Genomic DNA, 20,549 nt, shown 5'->3' with positions numbered 1-20,549 from the left:
TTGCCATACGCTGACTTGTGACTTGGTGGCACTTTACACGCGCTGCGCACCTGCACTTTACACACGCACTCAGTGGGCATTAGGAGGTTAAAGGCTGGGTGTATCTAATCTGGAGGAACCGGCTTTGATTCCCTGCTCTGCCGCCTGAGCTGTGGAGGCTTATCTGGGGAATTCAGATTAGCCTGTGCACTCCCACACACGCCAGCTGGGTGACCTTGGGCTAGTCACAGCTTCTCGGAGCTCTCTCAGCCCCACCTACCTCACAGGGTGTTTGTTGTGAGGGGGGAAGGGCAAGGAGATTGTCAGTCCCTTTGAGTCTCCTGCAGGAGAGAAAGGGGGGATATAAATCCAAACTACTACTACTCCTCCTCTTCTTCTTCTTCTCCTTCTCCTTCTCCTTCTCCTCCTCCTTCTTCTCCTCCTCCTCCTCCTTCTCCTCCTCCTCCTCCTCCTCCTTCTCCTTCTCCTTCTTCTCCTTCTCCTTCTCCTTCTCCTTCTCCTTCTCCTTCTTCCATATATTCATATGGCAAATGGTGTAGTGTATGAAATAGCTACATCACTGGCAGCATGCAATGGCAGAACAAAAAGGAGGAGGAGGAGGAGGAGGAGTTTGGATTGTTATGCAAGGAGACTCTAGGTGGCTGACAAAGTCCTTTTGCGCCGCTGCCACCACGGCCGGTACATAGCGGGGCTGGGTGGTGCAGGAGAGAGTCCTGAGAAAGCTGTGACTTGTCCAAGGTCACCCAGCAAGAATGTAGGAGTGGGGAAACAAATCTAGTTCACCTGATAAGAGTCCGCTGCTCATTCGAAGGAGTGGGGACTCAAACCCAGTTTTCCAGATTAGAGTCCACCAGCATTTACCCACTACGCCACACTGGTGTAGACTTTTTGAAGTGTTTACAAAGCCATCCCAACCTGCCTCTCTTCTCTTCCCAGTCAACCACCATTTCGGCCATTGCTTCTGTGCAGTCCAATAAGATTGTCGGTTCCCTGAAGATTGGGAAGTGAGTAATGTCACATTTTCTTGTTGAAATATCTTCCTTTTTCACCTTTTGGGGGATCCTGGCTGGGTCTACAAGCGCCCCTGGAACAAGCTTCCCGAATGCTTTTTATGTGGGCTTGGAATCTCGGGCAGGGGAGGCGGGGTTTGCCCCAAGGTGGTAGTTTTCCAGCACACAAAATAAATTGCTCTTCATTGGCCCTGCTGCTGAGCAAACCTCATTTCCCCCCTCTTTCCCCTCATTTAGGCTGCAGTTATCCTTGAAGCATTCAGACGTGGGGCCATTCTCGGTAAGAACATTTTTTTAAAAAAATAGATTTTATTTTTGCATTTTGGTAATAATAACATACATGAGTAATGGCATCAACAACAAATAATATATAATAAAGTAATCAATCTGATATATATCTAGGTTAATACAACAAATTGATGCAATTAAATAAATTCATTCTATAATCTGTCTATAGAAAGAGCGACTTCTCCTTCAAAAGAATATATTCATTTATTAAATACTTTAACATTTCTAGCAGTTTATAAACCTCTGAACCCAATGTTCAGTTTTTATGTCTAATCAAACTGTAATACTAAATTAAATTACATCTAATTTCTTGGTTATGTTATTATTATTTTTGAAAATAAACATATACCTTTAGTAATCAATTGAATGGAAATCAATATCTATCTTTCCCTTTAAATGTAATAACCAGGGTTGCCAGATCTCTAAATATGTTTCCACTGGAAGGAATCTAGATTGATGAAAACCCTTATCCAAAACAAAAAGTTGTTGTATTTTGCTATGCAAATGTAATGCAAATGAAATGTAAGAACATTTCAGTGACCCAAAACACTTGATCCTGTGGTGGTCTTGAAAGACATTCAAGGATTCTGCTGCCACAGCCAGAAGGTCCAGTTCTCAGTTTGGGCATCTGTGGGGCCGATGTCTTCTGCTGGGGGTGGGTTCCCACTCACTGTGTCTGAACCACTCAGCAAGCAGCTAATGCTGTGCAGGAAAAGGTGGACGGGGCTGTCCTGCAGATGTAGCCATTCCTGCTTCCGGGCAGGAGAGGGGCAGAAACAGATGTCTCATGGGACAACTTCCAGTCCTTTCTTTCTGATCGGCTATTTCTTCTTCCTCCCCAACGCCCAGGTGCAAATGATGCAGGCCATCATGAACTACTTCGCGACCAGCGTCCTGGTCCCGCAGATTATCGTCGTAATCTCCTTGCCCTTCCCCCCCTCACAACAAACACCCTGTGAGGTGGGTGGGGCTGAGAGAGCTCCGAGAAGCTGTGACTAGCCCAAGGTCACCCAGCTGGCGTATGTGGGAGTGCACAGGCTAATCTGAATCCCCCAGAGAAGCCTCCACAGCTCCCCAGGGGGAATGGGTTCCCCATGCCTGTAACACTTCCCTTTGGAAGCCCTGCCCAGTGGCCAAAGCAGGAAAGTGATAATGTGATGGCCAGACGATGTGGTCTCTCCTGCAGTGTCTCCCCCATTCCCCCTGGGGGCCATCCTCCCCCATCCCATAGGTCAGTGATGGCGAACCTTTTCAAGACCGAGTGCCCAAATTGCAACCCAAAACCCACTTATTTATCGCAAAGCGCCAACACGGCCATTTATCCTGAATACTGAGGTTTTAGTGTAGAAAAAAACGGTTGGCTCAGAAACGCACGTTACTCGGGAGTAAGCTTGCTGAAGCAACCGTGCAACGCTTCGAATGGGTGAATCACGACCCTAGGCAAGCAAGCCCCGTTGCCCGCAACCGAGCTTACTCCCAGGTAAAGGATCGCGCTTTAGTTCTTCGCGTGAAAATCAGTGGAGTTTAACAGCGCTTAACAGGGTTACCTACACGGCTTTCCCAAAACTAGGTCTTACGTTTAATGCTAATAATCGAGCCCAGCGGCCCAGGCCAGCCTAGATGTGTGTGTGTGGGAGGTGGGGGCAACTCCGTTTCTGCGTGCCCACAGAGAGGACTCTGAGTGCCACCTCTGGCACCCGTGCCGTAGGTTCGCCACCACTGCCTTAGGTGGTATTCAGATGGCAGAATCTGGTGTTTTTTTCTTGTTAAGGTATAGATTTTGTTCTCCTGCACTATTGAATTCGGTAGATTCTAATTTTAATTGAATTTTAATTTCTCTAAATTTTAGTTAGTGAAATTAGTTACCGTGCTCAATTTTTAAATTTGTGGGTTTCTCGCCTTCGAGTCAGTTCTGTTGCATTATTTATTTTTTATTGTAAATCGCCCCAAGCCGGTTTGGGAGGGACAATTAAGAAATCTGATGAATAAACAAACAAAGTTAGGGTTGGAAGAAGGAGTTGAGTGTAGTGAGAGACCTGTCAGGTGGAAAAAGTTCTGATTTTCTCCCCACTCCATTGCTGGCCGATGGACTATATTCTGCTTCTCTCCCTGACTTCCACAAATGTTGTTTTCCAGCACGCCTGGCACAGGGATTTCCTCTTCCTCTTTTGGACCACCTGCAGCTGTCCGACCCTGTCCTCCAATTACATCAGGTGTGTGACAAATTTGGGGCCCTTCTGGCATCCTGACAGCCAATGAGAAATTGCCCCAAGGAGGAACAGGACAGTCCCCAGTAGAAATGGCCCTCCGGCAGAGGTGGGATCCAGCAGGTTCTCACAGGTTCCCGAGAGTAGGTGACTAAGTATTTGTGTGTGCCGAGAGGGGGTCACTAATTGGTGATTTTGCCATGTGGTTTTTGCCTTAGTTACACCCCTCCTCTCAGCAGTAGCGCCCAGAACTTGAAGCAGTTTAGCAGGAGGTGCACCGGCGTGCGTGGCAGCCTGCGCCTGCGTGCATTCGTTTCCCGCCCAAGGACCAGCGCAGCGGCTGCGTCCTTGCCGCAGCCCCACCCAGGAATGCCCCGTCCCCGGAATGCCTGGCCACGCCCCCGTCGTGCCCCGCCCAGCCCCATTGGCGCTACACCACAGTTTGAATCCCACCACCATGGGAACCTGTTACTAAAATTTTTGGATCCCACCACTGCCCTCCGGTGGGCCAGCGTTGGGCAGTTTTCCATACCAAAGAGCTCATCCTACTGTACGGGAGCTCCATTCCCGGATCCTTTGTCATGTTGCAATGGATTCTGGGAGAAAGCCCTCCCTGCCCCCATGGGCCATAAGTAAAGAATGGGATTAGAGTCGCTGCAGTGTGTGGGTTGCAAAGAACCACATTCACAATTGCCGTCAGCCAAAAGTGCCACATTTCCTTCTGTCTCTAGCACGAGGCCTGCCCCTCAGAGAGGCATGCGATCAGAGGTGGGATCCAGCAGGTTCTCACAGGTTCCCGAGAGTAGGTTACTCATTATTTGTGTGTGCCGAGAAGGGATTACTAATGGGTGATTTTGCCACGTGATTTTTGGCTTGGTTACGCCCCTCCTCTCAGCAGTAGCGTGCAGAACTTGAAGCAGTCTAGCAGGAGGTGCACCGGCGTGCGTGGCAGCCTGCGCCTGCGTGCGAGACTGTCGTTCCGCCCAAGGACCGGCAAGAAGGCAAGGCGGCTGACTTTCGTCCTTGGCACAGCGCCTCTGCTCCAAGAATGCCCCGCCCCGGGAATGTCCCGACCACTGTCCCGATGTCGTGCCCTCGGGCCCAGCCCCATTGGCGCTATGCCACAGTTTGAATCCCACCACCATGGGAACCTGTTACTAAAAATTTTGGATCCCACCACTGGGTGAGACTGTTGTTTTCTGCTCTGGTTAAAGGGATAGAAACAAAGGGTCATGTTTAGTGGCACCTTTAAGACCAACAAAGTTCTATTCTTGGGATAAGGTTTCTTGATATAGGCTTTTGTGCCCACTTCTCTAGATATTGGAAGAAGTGTGCCTGAACACGAAAGGTTATACTACAAATAAAACGTTCTTGGTCTCAGAGGTACCACTGGACTCCGTTTGTTTCCCTGCTGCCTGCGACCAACGCAGCTGCTCCCCACCTGAATCTGGCTACGGGGACGTTTTGCTAGACTGACATCTTTTGAATCTCTCCCCAGAATTTCTTGTTCTTCGGAGCGGATGTACACTATGGTTAGCAAAGATGCTGAAGACAGCGAGAGGAACAGCAAGGACAAAGGGAAGCCCGCCCGCCCTCCCGCTTCCGCTGTTCGGTTTCGGCCATCCACCTGGAAGGTTCCTCTCCTGGGCTCCTTCGTCTTAGCAAATGGCATCCTCTTCATCCCTGCCCCTTCCCCCTTGGCCTGCCGCCCCTCACCTGGGGGTCTTTAGGTGAGGCACCCGAGCACACTCACGAGCTGAGCAGGAGAAATGAGCTAATTCCTCCTCACTGGGATTTTCCTCCTGACCTTGGGAATTGGCTCCTGCTACTGTGATGCCGGACACCCGCCGGCCGAGCCTCTACGTGGCAGTTGTCCACAGACGGTGTCCAAGCTGTGCTGTTTGACTCCCAGCCACAAGCTGAGGTGCCTGCCCCGAGAACGGACGAGACTCCCCCTCTGCCCTCTTGTGGAACTCCTGCCATAGATGCTTCAGCTAATCCGGGTGGCCGATCTCAGCCGTTGCTCTGGCACGTTGTGGGGACGGCCTCCCACCTGGCTGACTTCAAGTCCGTCGTTCTGGAGCTCGATGGAACCTCCATGTTCCAAGGCAGCGTACCTCTAAACACCAATGGCTAGGAATGAAATGCCAGGAAAAGGGACCCCTTGCCCATCTGCCTGTGTGTTTCCCCAGGGACATCAAACTGGAAACAGACTACATAGATCCGTGGTGGCGAACCTTTGGCACTCCAGATGTTATGGACTACAATTCCCATCAGCCCCTGCCAGCATGGCCAATTGGCTGATGGGAATTGCAGTCCATAACATCTGGAGTGCCAAAGGTTCACCGCCACTGACATAGATAGACCTTTGGTCTGATCCAGTTGTTCTCATATTCTCAGATCATTAACAGCGATGACGTTTTTCTCAGAGTGGCAGCCTCACATCAGCGGTGATCCGCTTCCAGGGAGAGCCAAGAGAATCCAAACCCTGTCCCCAGACGAAGGGGGCAGACTTGTTGGGGGGGGGGGCGAGGCTGGACAGCTGAGTCAGTTGGTACACGAGCCCTAAATCCATCTGCGTTTGCTGTCTTGAGACCAAAGAGGTCACGCAGGTGCCAGGAAAAGGGGGTCGTGCAGCCATCAAAGACCGAAATAAAAAAGGAAGTCCATGAAACTGTGTCTGAGTTTTCATTCATGATCATTCATTCATTCATGATCAATTTTATATACCGCCCCTCCCCCAAAGGGCTCTGGGCGGTTAACAGCATAATGAAACAACAAACAAATGGAGCACAAAATAAATTATAAATTGCAAATAAATAATATAGGCTCCATGAACCTTAAATCACGAAAACCCATTAAATGCAGCGTGTCATACAAACTTCCCAGCATCCGACATTAAAACTTTCAGTAAAAAAACCCTCCCAAGGAGGGGGGGAAACGGTGGGTCTCATTGATGTTAAAGTCCCAAGATCAGTGGCCGGTCCCCTGCCACCACCACCTACCTGCCCCACTGCTGCCTGCCACTCACCTACCTGCCTGCCTGCCTGCCTACCTCACTGCCTCACCCTGCCTACCTGCCTGCTCACTGCCTGCCTACCTGCCTACCTGCCTACCTGTCTGGCCTACCTAACTACCTATCTATCTTATTCATTCATCTGTCTATCTGTCTATCTATCTATCTATCTATCTATCTATCTATTCTATCTATCTATTCTATCTATCTATCTATCTATCTATCTATCTATCTATCTATCATCTATCATCTATCTATCATCTATCTATCTATATCTATCTAATTTATAAACCGCCCACCCCCGAAGGGTGTACTTACCACATTTATTTAAATTTGTACTGTACCTATCTTTATTGTATTTTTAAACGTTGCAAACCCCTGAGGATACAAACAAGGTATTGCCGAAGGCTTTCACGGCCAGAATCAGTAGGGTGTTGTGGGTTCTCCGGGTTCTATGGTCATGTTCCAGTAGCATCTTCTCTTGACGTCTCGCCTGCATCTGTATTCTCTCTCTTTCAATACATAAATGTCCCCACGTGCTTCCTTTGATGACACGCTGCAAGTGAAACCCACGAGAAGTGTAAAACGTGTCTTGTGTCTTACTAGAGCAATTGTCTGCCCAGAAAGTTGTTGGGCCTTTTCAAACCTGAAGCTCGGATTCTGTGCTTCATTGGATTACATTCTTGTCCCGAGTTGATGTGCCCAAGGCTGACCTGTGATCGTGGAAGTGGGGATCGGGGGAAAGGGGGGGAAGGGGCCGGAGGAACACAGTCTCACTCCCAGTTTCCACTCTGCACTAATAACGCGCTCGAAAGGGGCCTGTCAAAGAAACACAAAAGCATCCTTCATGTGATTTGCGAAAACCCATCCAAGCCGGCACTGGGCCGGTTTAGCAAGAGACTTGTAAATTTGGACGAATGGGACTGGAGCTCGCTTCTGGATTGGGATAGATGGCGCGGCTGTCCAAGTGAAGAAGGATAGTGGAGGCAAAGCGTATTGGACAATCTGCCTTCTCCCCAGAAGTGATGGATCATCCCCCGGATTTGATTTAAGCTCATTTCCGCCATCGGCGCATCTGTGAAAACTGCCAAGCATATATTTGGCCCCTCCAGAGGAGCGCATATTTCATACCGAGCCGCTGTCCTGGCAGCAGCAGCAGCAGCAGCAGAAGCAGCAGGTGCTCCATTACGGGAAACGACTTTCCTAAATGGCTGCTGAGTCGTCTTTCAAAGACCGCGCATTAGTGACCAATTACCTGTGACTTGTAAATGGATGTCTTGCTGGTTTAATGCAGATGGACATTCTTCAAGAAGACAGCGATGACTTTGAGCGGAGATGGGCAACAGCAGGCTCACCTGGGCTCAGTGGGGGGCACCTGCTTCATGCGAGGCCCCCAAGTCAAGAGAGACTGCCTGTCGCCTCCCTTCCTGGCCAGGTGTGGTACCTTCCCTTTTACAGGATTGCCTGGCCCCATCCACTCCCGGCCTGTCACTAGTCCCTCTCTACCTGGAAGAAGAAGAAGAAGAAGAAGAAGAAGAAGAAGAAGAAGAAGAAGAAGAAGAAGAAGAAGAAGAAGAAGAAGAAGAAGAAGAAGAAGGAGAAGGAGAAGGAGAAGGAGAAGGAGAAGGAGAAGGAGAAGGAGAAGGAGAAGGAGAAGGAGAAGGAGAAGGAGAAGGAGGAGAATAAGAATGAGGAGGAGGAGGAGGAGGAGGAGGAGGAGGAGGAGTAGTAGAAGGAGAAGAAGAAGGAGGAGGTGGAGGAGTCTCAAGCTCTTGGAAGCTCCTTTCTCTTCCTCTCTCCACAGCAGACACCTTGTGAGGTAAGTGGGGCTGAGAGAGTTCTGAGAGAACTGTGACTGGCCGAAGGTCACCCAGCAAGCTTCGCGTGGAGGACCAGGGAAACAAATCCAATTCACCAGATAAAAGTCTGCCATTCATGTGGAGGAGTGGCGGATCAAGGCTCTTAACCACTACACCACTAACCACTGCACCACCTGCTCCACCTGGGAGGCTACAAAATCACTGACTACAGGTGCTCTGAAGCCTCCACCCCCCCATCCCCGGTCAACCTCTACTCAGGTGGAGCTTGAGGGTGAAGTCAGCAGTATGAAGCTAGGAGTTCCAGAGTGCCCATGGTCAGTCTGAGCCGGGTTCAAGTGGACACTTGCTGCCCCCGACCTCCATGTGGGGATTGGGGGCGGGACAAACCCTGCTTGACTGCGTGCAACTGCGCCCCAGCTGTATAGGGAGTTCATGATGGGGGACAGTTGCAAGGGGGGGCACTGCTCTGCTGCGTGCTCATGGGAAGTGTCCAATGGTGGGATTCCAATAATTTAACACAGTGGTGGGATCCAAAAATGTTAGTAACAGGTTCCCATGGTGGTGGGATTCAAACTGTGGCGTAGCGCCAACAGGGCTGGGCGGGGCACGACGGGGGTGTGGCCGGGCATTCCTGGGCGGGGCTGTGGCAAGGACGCAGCCGCTTCACCAGTCCTTGTGCGGTAAACGAATGCACGCAGGCGCAGGCTGCCACGCACGCCGGTGCACCTCCTGCTAGACTGCTTCAAGTTCTGCGCACTACTGCGGAGAGGAGAGGCGTAACTAAGGCAAAAATCAGGTGGCAAAACCACCAATGAGTAACCCCCTCTCGGCACACACAAATAATTAGTAACCAACTCTCGGGAACCTGTGAGAACCTGCTGGATCCCACCTCTGATTTAACAACTGATTGTTTACAAGCACCATTTTAACAACCGTTTCTGCCCAAGTGGTGCGAACTGGTTGGATCCCACCACTGGAAGTGGCCCTCTGTGCTCCAGCCCCCCCTGCCCCCCAGCTATCCCACCGCAATCATGTTCACAGTGAAGACTGGACAAGGCCTGGGGAGGTGGAGGGGGGAAAGGGTCATTGCTGGGGAAATGGGGCAGGGAAACTTTGGAGAAATCTGCCTTGTAGGTCGAATCCCCACTTGAAATTTGCGTGCAGATCCAAACCTGTTTGTGGTGAAACCGCGTCCTCTTCATCGGAGTTTCTCCCTCCCCACCGCAGAGAGCACACAGCAGACACACCCGGTTGCAGAACTCTCAGCAATCCCCACTACCAGGTGAGCTCGCTTTGCCGGTCTCCCCTGATTGGCTGGTGTGCCTTGATGGGGCGGGACCTTTTCCCACTGTGGAAACGTACATTGTAGGGGCATGATTAAAAAAACCAGCATGTAAAAGTTTAATGTTTAACTGTTTAACTGTGCAAACAGTCAATCGTTACCAGTGTAAACCATGAACGATTCAAAGTTATGCGTTTGACTGTTTAACATTTGCATCCCCTTCTGCTGGCCGATCACAAAAGCGGAAATGAAACCAAGGAAAGGCTGCGCGTGCATCACAGCGCTGATTGGTTGCCCGAATTCCGCATCACACTCCAGGGTGGGAAACAAGTCAGGGTTTCAACCCTCACCCTTGGATCAGCGCTGAACCGTGTTAACGGGGTCTGTGCCACCTGCAACCAGGTCCTGCCGGAAGGCGGATTAACGGGGAGAACGAGCGCCAGAAACGGAATCTGCCACGCAAGCCATGGGGAGGTCGTCCCTCAAACCTGGTTAGTTTGTGTTCTGAAACCTGGCTAAAACGGTAGTGGGGATTCGACTGTAGAAGCCCCGTCACCACTCCTCTGTATTGGCAGCCACGGAATCAGCAAGGAAATTACCCCTGCCGGTCCCCATGTAGGAAGCACCACGCTCTATCTGCAGATTTGTGTTTTCCATTCTTTACCATGTTCCTGTCTTTGCATCAGGGGCTGGGAGGAGCCATCAAACTTTTTTTTTTCAATCGTCAGCCCGGTTTGGAGAAATCCCTGCAGATTTTGGGGTAGTGTCTGGGATTGGGGAGGGAATGGGATGAGATGCCACGCGGCCCACCTTCCGAAGCAGCCATCTTCTTTAGGGGAACGGATGAGTAATTGCCAATCTCTAGGTAGGGACTGGAGATCAGAGGTGGGATCCAGCAGGTTCTCACAGGTTCCCGAGAGTAGGTTACTGATTATTTGTGTGTGCCGAGAGGGGGTTACTGATTGGTGATTTTGCCATGTGATTTTTGCCTGAGTTACGCCTCTCCTCTCAGCAGTAGTGCACAGAACTTGAAGCAGTCTAGCAGGAGGTGCACCGGTGTGCGTGTGCATTCATTTCCTGCCAAGGACCAGCGCAGCAGCTGCGTGCTCTACACAGCTCAAGCCATAGGGACAGCCTGGGATTACCCCCGTCATGCCCCGCCAAGCCACGCTGATTACATGCCATTGCTTGAATCCCACCACCATGGGAACCTGTTACTAAAATGTTTGGATCCCACCACTGCTGGAGACCAGTGGTTATTCTGAGAGATCTCCAGTCCCTACCTGGAGATTGGCAACCTTGCATTTCAGCTTGGGCAGCCTCAGCCTTTCCCCAGCTTTCCTGCCCCACCAGCCTTTGATTTATGGGGGAGACTCCACCAATCAAGCAGTAACCTTTCTTGAAGCAGGGAACCAACAGTAATGACTGTCTCTCTCTGCTCACCTCTCCAAGGAGTAGATGGATCATTTGTCAACTCCCGGAGCACAGTCCTGTCTCTGAGTCCGGCGTGAAAGGCCTGCTTGAATTGCAGGGTAGTCTAAAAGGGGGGTGGGGACGAGAGCCTTGCAGGTGTGTCGGAGAAACCAAGGTTCCAGTAACAGGTAGGCTTCATCAGAGGCATTGGGGGTGGGGAATGGCACCTGGGGCAACACCTCAGTGGTGGGATCCAAAAATTTTAGCAACAGGTTCCTATGGTGGTAGGATTCAAACAATGGCGTAGCGCCAATGGGGCTGGGCGGGGCATGATTTGGGGCGTGGTCACAGCCCAAGGGCATTAATAATTTCTCTGTTACTGTAAAAAACTCACTGTAAAAAAAAGTTCCTCACTTCCAGCCAGTATCTTTCTGTCCAAGTTAATTTAAACTCATCATAGCAAGTCCTATCGTTTACTGCCAACAGAAACAACTACTTCTCCTCTAATTGACTGCCTGTCAAATACTTAATGCTTTCAAATATTTAATTTTGTTTCTAGAAATCGTGCTGAGGAGACTTTCCTTAAACACCCCCCCCCCCCCCCACCCCCCCCCCCCCCCACCCCCCCCCCCCCCCCCCCCCACGCCCCCCCACCCCCCCCCCCCCAACCCCCCCCCCCCCCCCCCCCCACGCCCCCCCCCCCCCCCCCCCGCCCCGCTCCCCCCCCTCCTCCCCCTATCCCCCCCCCCCCCCCCCCCCCCCCCCACCCCACCCCCCACACCCCCCCCCCCACCCCCCCCCCCCCCCCCACCCCCCCCCCCCCCCACCCCCCCCCCCCCCCACCCCCCCCCCCCCCCACCCCCCCCCCCCCCCACCCCCCCCCCCCCCCACCCCCCCCCCCCCCCACCCCCCCCCCCCCCCACCCCCCCCCCCCCCCACCCCCCCCCCCCCCCACCCCCCCCCCCCCCCACCCCCCCCCCCCCCCACCCCCCCCCCCCCCCACCCCCCCCCCCCCCCACCCCCCCCCCCCCCCACCCCCCCCCCCCCCCACCCCCCCCCCCCCCCACCCCCCCCCCCCCCCACCCCCCCCCCCCCCCACCCCCCCCCCCCCCCACCCCCCCCCCCCCCCACCCCCCCCCCCCCCCACCCCCCCCCCCCCCCACCCCCCCCCCCCCCCACCCCCCCCCCCCCCCACCCCCCCCCCCCCCCACCCCCCCCCCCCCCCACCCCCCCCCCCCCCCACCCCCCCCCCCCCCCACCCCCCCCCCCCCCCACCCCCCCCCCCCCCCACCCCCCCCCCCCCCCACCCCCCCCCCCCCCCACCCCCCCCCCCCCCCACCCCCCCCCCCCCCCACCCCCCCCCCCCCCCACCCCCCCCCCCCCCCACCCCCCCCCCCCCCCACCCCCCCCCCCCCCCACCCCCCCCCCCCCCCACCCCCCCCCCCCCCCACCCCCCCCCCCCCCCACCCCCCCCCCCCCCCACCCCCCCCCCCCCCCACCCCCCCCCCCCCCCACCCCCCCCCCCCCCCACCCCCCCCCCCCCCCACCCCCCCCCCCCCCCACCCCCCCCCCCCCCCACCCCCCCCCCCCCCCACCCCCCCCCCCCCCCACCCCCCCCCCCCCCCACCCCCCCCCCCCCCCACCCCCCCCCCCCCCCACCCCCCCCCCCCCCCACCCCCCCCCCCCCCCACCCCCCCCCCCCCCCACCCCCCCCCCCCCCCACCCCCCCCCCCCCCCACCCCCCCCCCCCCCCACCCCCCCCCCCCCCCACCCCCCCCCCCCCCCACCCCCCCCCCCCCCCACCCCCCCCCCCCCCCACCCCCCCCCCCCCCCACCCCCCCCCCCCCCCACCCCCCCCCCCCCCCACCCCCCCCCCCCCCCACCCCCCCCCCCCCCCACCCCCCCCCCCCCCCACCCCCCCCCCCCCCCACCCCCCCCCCCCCCCACCCCCCCCCCCCCCCACCCCCCCCCCCCCCCACCCCCCCCCCCCCCCACCCCCCCCCCCCCCCACCCCCCCCCCCCCCCACCCCCCCCCCCCCCCACCCCCCCCCCCCCCCACCCCCCCCCCCCCCCACCCCCCCCCCCCCCCACCCCCCCCCCCCCCCACCCCCCCCCCCCCCCACCCCCCCCCCCCCCCACCCCCCCCCCCCCCCACCCCCCCCCCCCCCCACCCCCCCCCCCCCCCACCCCCCCCCCCCCCCACCCCCCCCCCCCCCCACCCCCCCCCCCCCCCACCCCCCCCCCCCCCCACCCCCCCCCCCCCCCACCCCCCCCCCCCCCCACCCCCCCCCCCCCCCACCCCCCCCCCCCCCCACCCCCCCCCCCCCCCACCCCCCCCCCCCCCCACCCCCCCCCCCCCCCACCCCCCCCCCCCCCCACCCCCCCCCCCCCCCACCCCCCCCCCCCCCCACCCCCCCCCCCCCCCACCCCCCCCCCCCCCCACCCCCCCCCCCCCCCACCCCCCCCCCCCCCCACCCCCCCCCCCCCCCACCCCCCCCCCCCCCCACCCCCCCCCCCCCCCACCCCCCCCCCCCCCCACCCCCCCCCCCCCCCACCCCCCCCCCCCCCCACCCCCCCCCCCCCCCACCCCCCCCCCCCCCCACCCCCCCCCCCCCCCACCCCCCCCCCCCCCCACCCCCCCCCCCCCCCACCCCCCCCCCCCCCCACCCCCCCCCCCCCCCACCCCCCCCCCCCCCCACCCCCCCCCCCCCCCACCCCCCCCCCCCCCCACCCCCCCCCCCCCCCACCCCCCCCCCCCCCCACCCCCCCCCCCCCCCACCCCCCCCCCCCCCCACCCCCCCCCCCCCCCACCCCCCCCCCCCCCCACCCCCCCCCCCCCCCACCCCCCCCCCCCCCCACCCCCCCCCCCCCCCACCCCCCCCCCCCCCCACCCCCCCCCCCCCCCACCCCCCCCCCCCCCCACCCCCCCCCCCCCCCACCCCCCCCCCCCCCCACCCCCCCCCCCCCCCACCCCCCCCCCCCCCCACCCCCCCCCCCCCCCACCCCCCCCCCCCCCCACCCCCCCCCCCCCCCACCCCCCCCCCCCCCCACCCCCCCCCCCCCCCACCCCCCCCCCCCCCCACCCCCCCCCCCCCCCACCCCCCCCCCCCCCCACCCCCCCCCCCCCCCACCCCCCCCCCCCCCCACCCCCCCCCCCCCCCACCCCCCCCCCCCCCCACCCCCCCCCCCCCCCACCCCCCCCCCCCCCCACCCCCCCCCCCCCCCACCCCCCCCCCCCCCCACCCCCCCCCCCCCCCACCCCCCCCCCCCCCCACCCCCCCCCCCCCCCACCCCCCCCCCCCCCCACCCCCCCCCCCCCCCACCCCCCCCCCCCCCCACCCCCCCCCCCCCCCACCCCCCCCCCCCCCCACCCCCCCCCCCCCCCACCCCCCCCCCCCCCCACCCCCCCCCCCCCCCACCCCCCCCCCCCCCCACCCCCCCCCCCCCCCACCCCCCCCCCCCCCCACCCCCCCCCCCCCCCACCCCCCCCCCCCCCCACCCCCCCCCCCCCCCACCCCCCCCCCCCCCCACCCCCCCCCCCCCCCACCCCCCCCCCCCCCCACCCCCCCCCCCCCCCACCCCCCCCCCCCCCCACCCCCCCCCCCCCCCACCCCCCCCCCCCCCCACCCCCCCCCCCCCCCACCCCCCCCCCCCCCCACCCCCCCCCCCCCCCACCCCCCCCCCCCCCCACCCCCCCCCCCCCCCACCCCCCCCCCCCCCCACCCCCCCCCCCCCCCACCCCCCCCCCCCCCCACCCCCCCCCCCCCCCACCCCCCCCCCCCCCCACCCCCCCCCCCCCCCACCCCCCCCCCCCCCCACCCCCCCCCCCCCCCACCCCCCCCCCCCCCCACCCCCCCCCCCCCCCACCCCCCCCCCCCCCCACCCCCCCCCCCCCCCACCCCCCCCCCCCCCCACCCCCCCCCCCCCCCACCCCCCCCCCCCCCCACCCCCCCCCCCCCCCACCCCCCCCCCCCCCCACCCCCCCCCCCCCCCACCCCCCCCCCCCCCCACCCCCCCCCCCCCCCACCCCCCCCCCCCCCCACCCCCCCCCCCCCCCACCCCCCCCCCCCCCCACCCCCCCCCCCCCCCACCCCCCCCCCCCCCCACCCCCCCCCCCCCCCACCCCCCCCCCCCCCCACCCCCCCCCCCCCCCACCCCCCCCCCCCCCCACCCCCCCCCCCCCCCACCCCCCCCCCCCCCCACCCCCCCCCCCCCCCACCCCCCCCCCCCCCCACCCCCCCCCCCCCCCACCCCCCCCCCCCCCCACCCCCCCCCCCCCCCACCCCCCCCCCCCCCCACCCCCCCCCCCCCCCACCCCCCCCCCCCCCCACCCCCCCCCCCCCCCACCCCCCCCCCCCCCCACCCCCCCCCCCCCCCACCCCCCCCCCCCCCCACCCCCCCCCCCCCCCACCCCCCCCCCCCCCCACCCCCCCCCCCCCCCACCCCCCCCCCCCCCCACCCCCCCCCCCCCCCACCCCCCCCCCCCCCCACCCCCCCCCCCCCCCACCCCCCCCCCCCCCCACCCCCCCCCCCCCCCACCCCCCCCCCCCCCCACCCCCCCCCCCCCCCACCCCCCCCCCCCCCCACCCCCCCCCCCCCCCACCCCCCCCCCCCCCCACCCCCCCCCCCCCCCACCCCCCCCCCCCCCCACCCCCCCCCCCCCCCACCCCCCCCCCCCCCCACCCCCCCCCCCCCCCACCCCCCCCCCCCCCCACCCCCCCCCCCCCCCACCCCCCCCCCCCCCCACCCCCCCCCCCCCCCACCCCCCCCCCCCCCCACCCCCCCCCCCCCCCACCCCCCCCCCCCCCCACCCCCCCCCCCCCCCACCCCCCCCCCCCCCCACCCCCCCCCCCCCCCACCCCCCCCCCCCCCCACCCCCCCCCCCCCCCACCCCCCCCCCCCCCCACCCCCCCCCCCCCCCACCCCCCCCCCCCCCCACCCCCCCCCCCCCCCACCCCCCCCCCCCCCCACCCCCCCCCCCCCCCACCCCCCCCCCCCCCCACCCCCCCCCCCCCCCACCCCCCCCCCCCCCCACCCCCCCCCCCCCCCACCCCCCCCCCCCCCCACCCCCCCCCCCCCCCACCCCCCCCCCCCCCCACCCCCCCCCCCCCCCACCCCCCCCCCCCCCCACCCCCCCCCCCCCCCACCCCCCCCCCCCCCCACCCCCCCCCCCCCCCACCCCCCCCCCCCCCCACCCCCCCCCCCCCCCACCCCCCCCCCCCCCCACCCCCCCCCCCCCCCACCCCCCCCCCCCCCCACCCCCCCCCCCCCCCACCCCCCCCCCCCCCCACCCCCCCCCCCCCCCACCCCCCCCCCCCCCCACCCCCCCCCCCCCCCACCCCCCCCCCCCCCCACCCCCCCCCCCCCCCACCCCCCCCCCCCCCCACCCCCCCCCCCCCCCACCCCCCCCCCCCCCCACCCCCCCCCCCCCCCACCCCCCCCCCCCCCCACCCCCCCCCCCCCCCACCCCCCCCCCCCCCCACCCCCCCCCCCCCCCACCCCCCCCCCCCCCCACCCCCCCCCCCCCCCACCCCCCCCCCCCCCCACCCCCCCCCCCCCCCACCCCCCCCCCCCCCCACCCCCCCCCCCCCCCACCCCCCCCCCCCCCCACCCCCCCCCCCCCCCACCCCCCCCCCCCCCCACCCCCCCCCCCCCCCACCCCCCCCCCCCCCCACCCCCCCCCCCCCCCACCCCCCCCCCCCCCCACCCCCCCCCCCCCCCACCCCCCCCCCCCCCCACCCCCCCCCCCCCCCACCCCCCCCCCCCCCCACCCCCCCCCCCCCCCACCCCCCCCCCCCCCCACCCCCCCCCCCCCCCACCCCCCCCCCCCCCCACCCCCCCCCCCCCCCACCCCCCCCCCCCCCCACCCCCCCCCCCCCCCACCCCCCCCCCCCCCCACCCCCCCCCCCCCCCACCCCCCCCCCCCCCCACCCCCCCCCCCCCCCACCCCCCCCCCCCCCCACCCCCCCCCCCCCCCACCCCCCCCCCCCCCCACCCCCCCCCCCCCCCACCCCCCCCCCCCCCCACCCCCCCCCCCCCCCACCCCCCCCCCCCCCCACCCCCCCCCCCCCCCACCCCCCCCCCCCCCCACCCCCCCCCCCCCCCACCCCCCCCCCCCCCCACCCCCCCCCCCCCCCACCCCCCCCCCCCCCCACCCCCCCCCCCCCCCACCCCCCCCCCCCCCCACCCCCCCCCCCCCCCACCCCCCCCCCCCCCCACCCCCCCCCCCCCCCACCCCCCCCCCCCCCCACCCCCCCCCCCCCCCACCCCCCCCCCCCCCCACCCCCCCCCCCCCCCACCCCCCCCCCCCCCCACCCCCCCCCCCCCCCACCCCCCCCCCCCCCCACCCCCCCCCCCCCCCACCCCCCCCCCCCCCCACCCCCCCCCCCCCCCACCCCCCCCCCCCCCCACCCCCCCCCCCCCCCACCCCCCCCCCCCCCCACCCCCCCCCCCCCCCACCCCCCCCCCCCCCCACCCCCCCCCCCCCCCACCCCCCCCCCCCCCCACCCCCCCCCCCCCCCACCCCCCCCCCCCCCCACCCCCCCCCCCCCCCACCCCCCCCCCCCCCCACCCCCCCCCCCCCCCACCCCCCCCCCCCCCCACCCCCCCCCCCCCCCACCCCCCCCCCCCCCCACCCCCCCCCCCCCCCACCCCCCCCCCCCCCCACCCCCCCCCCCCCCCACCCCCCCCCCCCCCCACCCCCCCCCCCCCCCACCCCCCCCCCCCCCCACCCCCCCCCCCCCCCACCCCCCCCCCCCCCCACCCCCCCCCCCCCCCACCCCCCCCCCCCCCCACCCCCCCCCCCCCCCACCCCCCCCCCCCCCCACCCCCCCCCCCCCCCACCCCCCCCCCCCCCCACCCCCCCCCCCCCCCACCCCCCCCCCCCCCCACCCCCCCCCCCCCCCACCCCCCCCCCCCCCCACCCCCCCCCCCCCCCACCCCCCCCCCCCCCCACCCCCCCCCCCCCCCACCCCCCCCCCCCCCCACCCCCCCCCCCCCCCACCCCCCCCCCCCCCCACCCCCCCCCCCCCCCACCCCCCCCCCCCCCCACCCCCCCCCCCCCCCACCCCCCCCCCCCCCCACCCCCCCCCCCCCCCACCCCCCCCCCCCCCCACCCCCCCCCCCCCCCACCCCCCCCCCCCCCCACCCCCCCCCCCCCCCACCCCCCCCCCCCCCCACCCCCCCCCCCCCCCACCCCCCCCCCCCCCCACCCCCCCCCCCCCCCACCCCCCCCCCCCCCCACCCCCCCCCCCCCCCACCCCCCCCCCCCCCCACCCCCCCCCCCCCCCACCCCCCCCCCCCCCCACCCCCCCCCCCCCCCACCCCCCCCCCCCCCCACCCCCCCCCCCCCCCACCCCCCCCCCCCCCCACCCCCCCCCCCCCCCACCCCCCCCCCCCCCCACCCCCCCCCCCCCCCACCCCCCCCCCCCCCCACCCCCCCCCCCCCCCACCCCCCCCCCCCCCCACCCCCCCCCCCCCCCACCCCCCCCCCCCCCCACCCCCCCCCCCCCCCACCCCCCCCCCCCCCCACCCCCCCCCCCCCCCACCCCCCCCCCCCCCCACCCCCCCCCCCCCCCACCCCCCCCCCCCCCCACCCCCCCCCCCCCCCACCCCCCCCCCCCCCCACCCCCCCCCCCCCCCACCCCCCCCCCCCCCCACCCCCCCCCCCCCCCACCCCCCCCCCCCCCCACCCCCCCCCCCCCCCACCCCCCCCCCCCCCCACCCCCCCCCCCCCCCACCCCCCCCCCCCCCCACCCCCCCCCCCCCCCACCCCCCCCCCCCCCCACCCCCCCCCCCCCCCACCCCCCCCCCCCCCCACCCCCCCCCCCCCCCACCCCCCCCCCCCCCCACCCCCCCCCCCCCCCACCCCCCCCCCCCCCCACCCCCCCCCCCCCCCACCCCCCCCCCCCCCCACCCCCCCCCCCCCCCACCCCCCCCCCCCCCCACCCCCCCCCCCCCCCACCCCCCCCCCCCCCCACCCCCCCCCCCCCCCACCCCCCCCCCCCCCCACCCCCCCCCCCCCCCACCCCCCCCCCCCCCCACCCCCCCCCCCCCCCACCCCCCCCCCCCCCCACCCCCCCCCCCCCCCACCCCCCCCCCCCCCCACCCCCCCCCCCCCCCACCCCCCCCCCCCCCCACCCCCCCCCCCCCCCACCCCCCCCCCCCCCCACCCCCCCCCCCCCCCACCCCCCCCCCCCCCCACCCCCCCCCCCCCCCACCCCCCCCCCCCCCCACCCCCCCCCCCCCCCACCCCCCCCCCCCCCCACCCCCCCCCCCCCCCACCCCCCCCCCCCCCCACCCCCCCCCCCCCCCACCCCCCCCCCCCCCCACCCCCCCCCCCCCCCACCCCCCCCCCCCCCCACCCCCCCCCCCCCCCACCCCCCCCCCCCCCCACCCCCCCCCCCCCCCACCCCCCCCCCCCCCCACCCCCCCCCCCCCCCACCCCCCCCCCCCCCCACCCCCCCCCCCCCCCACCCCCCCCCCCCCCCACCCCCCCCCCCCCCCACCCCCCCCCCCCCCCACCCCCCCCCCCCCCCACCCCCCCCCCCCCCCACCCCCCCCCCCCCCCACCCCCCCCCCCCCCCACCCCCCCCCCCCCCCACCCCCCCCCCCCCCCACCCCCCCCCCCCCCCACCCCCCCCCCCCCCCACCCCCCCCCCCCCCCACCCCCCCCCCCCCCCACCCCCCCCCCCCCCCACCCCCCCCCCCCCCCACCCCCCCCCCCCCCCACCCCCCCCCCCCCCCACCCCCCCCCCCCCCCACCCCCCCCCCCCCCCACCCCCCCCCCCCCCCACCCCCCCCCCCCCCCACCCCCCCCCCCCCCCACCCCCCCCCCCCCCCACCCCCCCCCCCCCCCACCCCCCCCCCCCCCCACCCCCCCCCCCCCCCACCCCCCCCCCCCCCCACCCCCCCCCCCCCCCACCCCCCCCCCCCCCCACCCCCCCCCCCCCCCACCCCCCCCCCCCCCCACCCCCCCCCCCCCCCACCCCCCCCCCCCCCCACCCCCCCCCCCCCCCACCCCCCCCCCCCCCCACCCCCCCCCCCCCCCACCCCCCCCCCCCCCCACCCCCCCCCCCCCCCACCCCCCCCCCCCCCCACCCCCCCCCCCCCCCACCCCCCCCCCCCCCCACCCCCCCCCCCCCCCACCCCCCCCCCCCCCCACCCCCCCCCCCCCCCACCCCCCCCCCCCCCCACCCCCCCCCCCCCCCACCCCCCCCCCCCCCCACCCCCCCCCCCCCCCACCCCCCCCCCCCCCCACCCCCCCCCCCCCCCACCCCCCCCCCCCCCCACCCCCCCCCCCCCCCACCCCCCCCCCCCCCCACCCCCCCCCCCCCCCACCCCCCCCCCCCCCCACCCCCCCCCCCCCCCACCCCCCCCCCCCCCCACCCCCCCCCCCCCCCACCCCCCCCCCCCCCCACCCCCCCCCCCCCCCACCCCCCCCCCCCCCCACCCCCCCCCCCCCCCACCCCCCCCCCCCCCCACCCCCCCCCCCCCCCACCCCCCCCCCCCCCC

The 20,549-nt window shown here is 69.3% G+C and overlaps 1 protein-coding gene and 1 long non-coding RNA gene across 2 annotated transcripts in view; both read left to right on the top strand.

Moving 5' to 3' along the window:
* The window catches only part of BPI (bactericidal permeability increasing protein), a 78,231-nt gene extending 72,052 nt beyond the window's left edge, over positions 1-6,179 (top strand). Inside the window, exon 15 of the mRNA XM_048498776.1 lies at positions 5,004-6,179. Within this exon, the coding sequence (XP_048354733.1) occupies positions 5,004-5,042 (39 nt within the window). The 3' untranslated portion in view covers positions 5,043-6,179. The remainder of the gene's footprint in view (positions 1-5,003) is intronic.
* Positions 936-2,211, top strand: LOC125433872. The gene is made up of 3 exons (XR_007244675.1): positions 936-1,004; positions 1,248-1,290; positions 2,148-2,211. It is a non-coding gene; the product is annotated as an uncharacterized LOC125433872 (long non-coding RNA).
* Positions 6,180-20,549: the final 14,370 nt, after the last annotated feature.

Source organism: Sphaerodactylus townsendi, linkage group LG05 (assembly GCF_021028975.2).
Source record: "Sphaerodactylus townsendi isolate TG3544 linkage group LG05, MPM_Stown_v2.3, whole genome shotgun sequence".
In the NCBI taxonomy this organism is placed as follows: Eukaryota; Metazoa; Chordata; class Lepidosauria; order Squamata; family Sphaerodactylidae; genus Sphaerodactylus; species Sphaerodactylus townsendi.
This window is presented reverse-complemented; position numbering and strand designations above follow the sequence as displayed.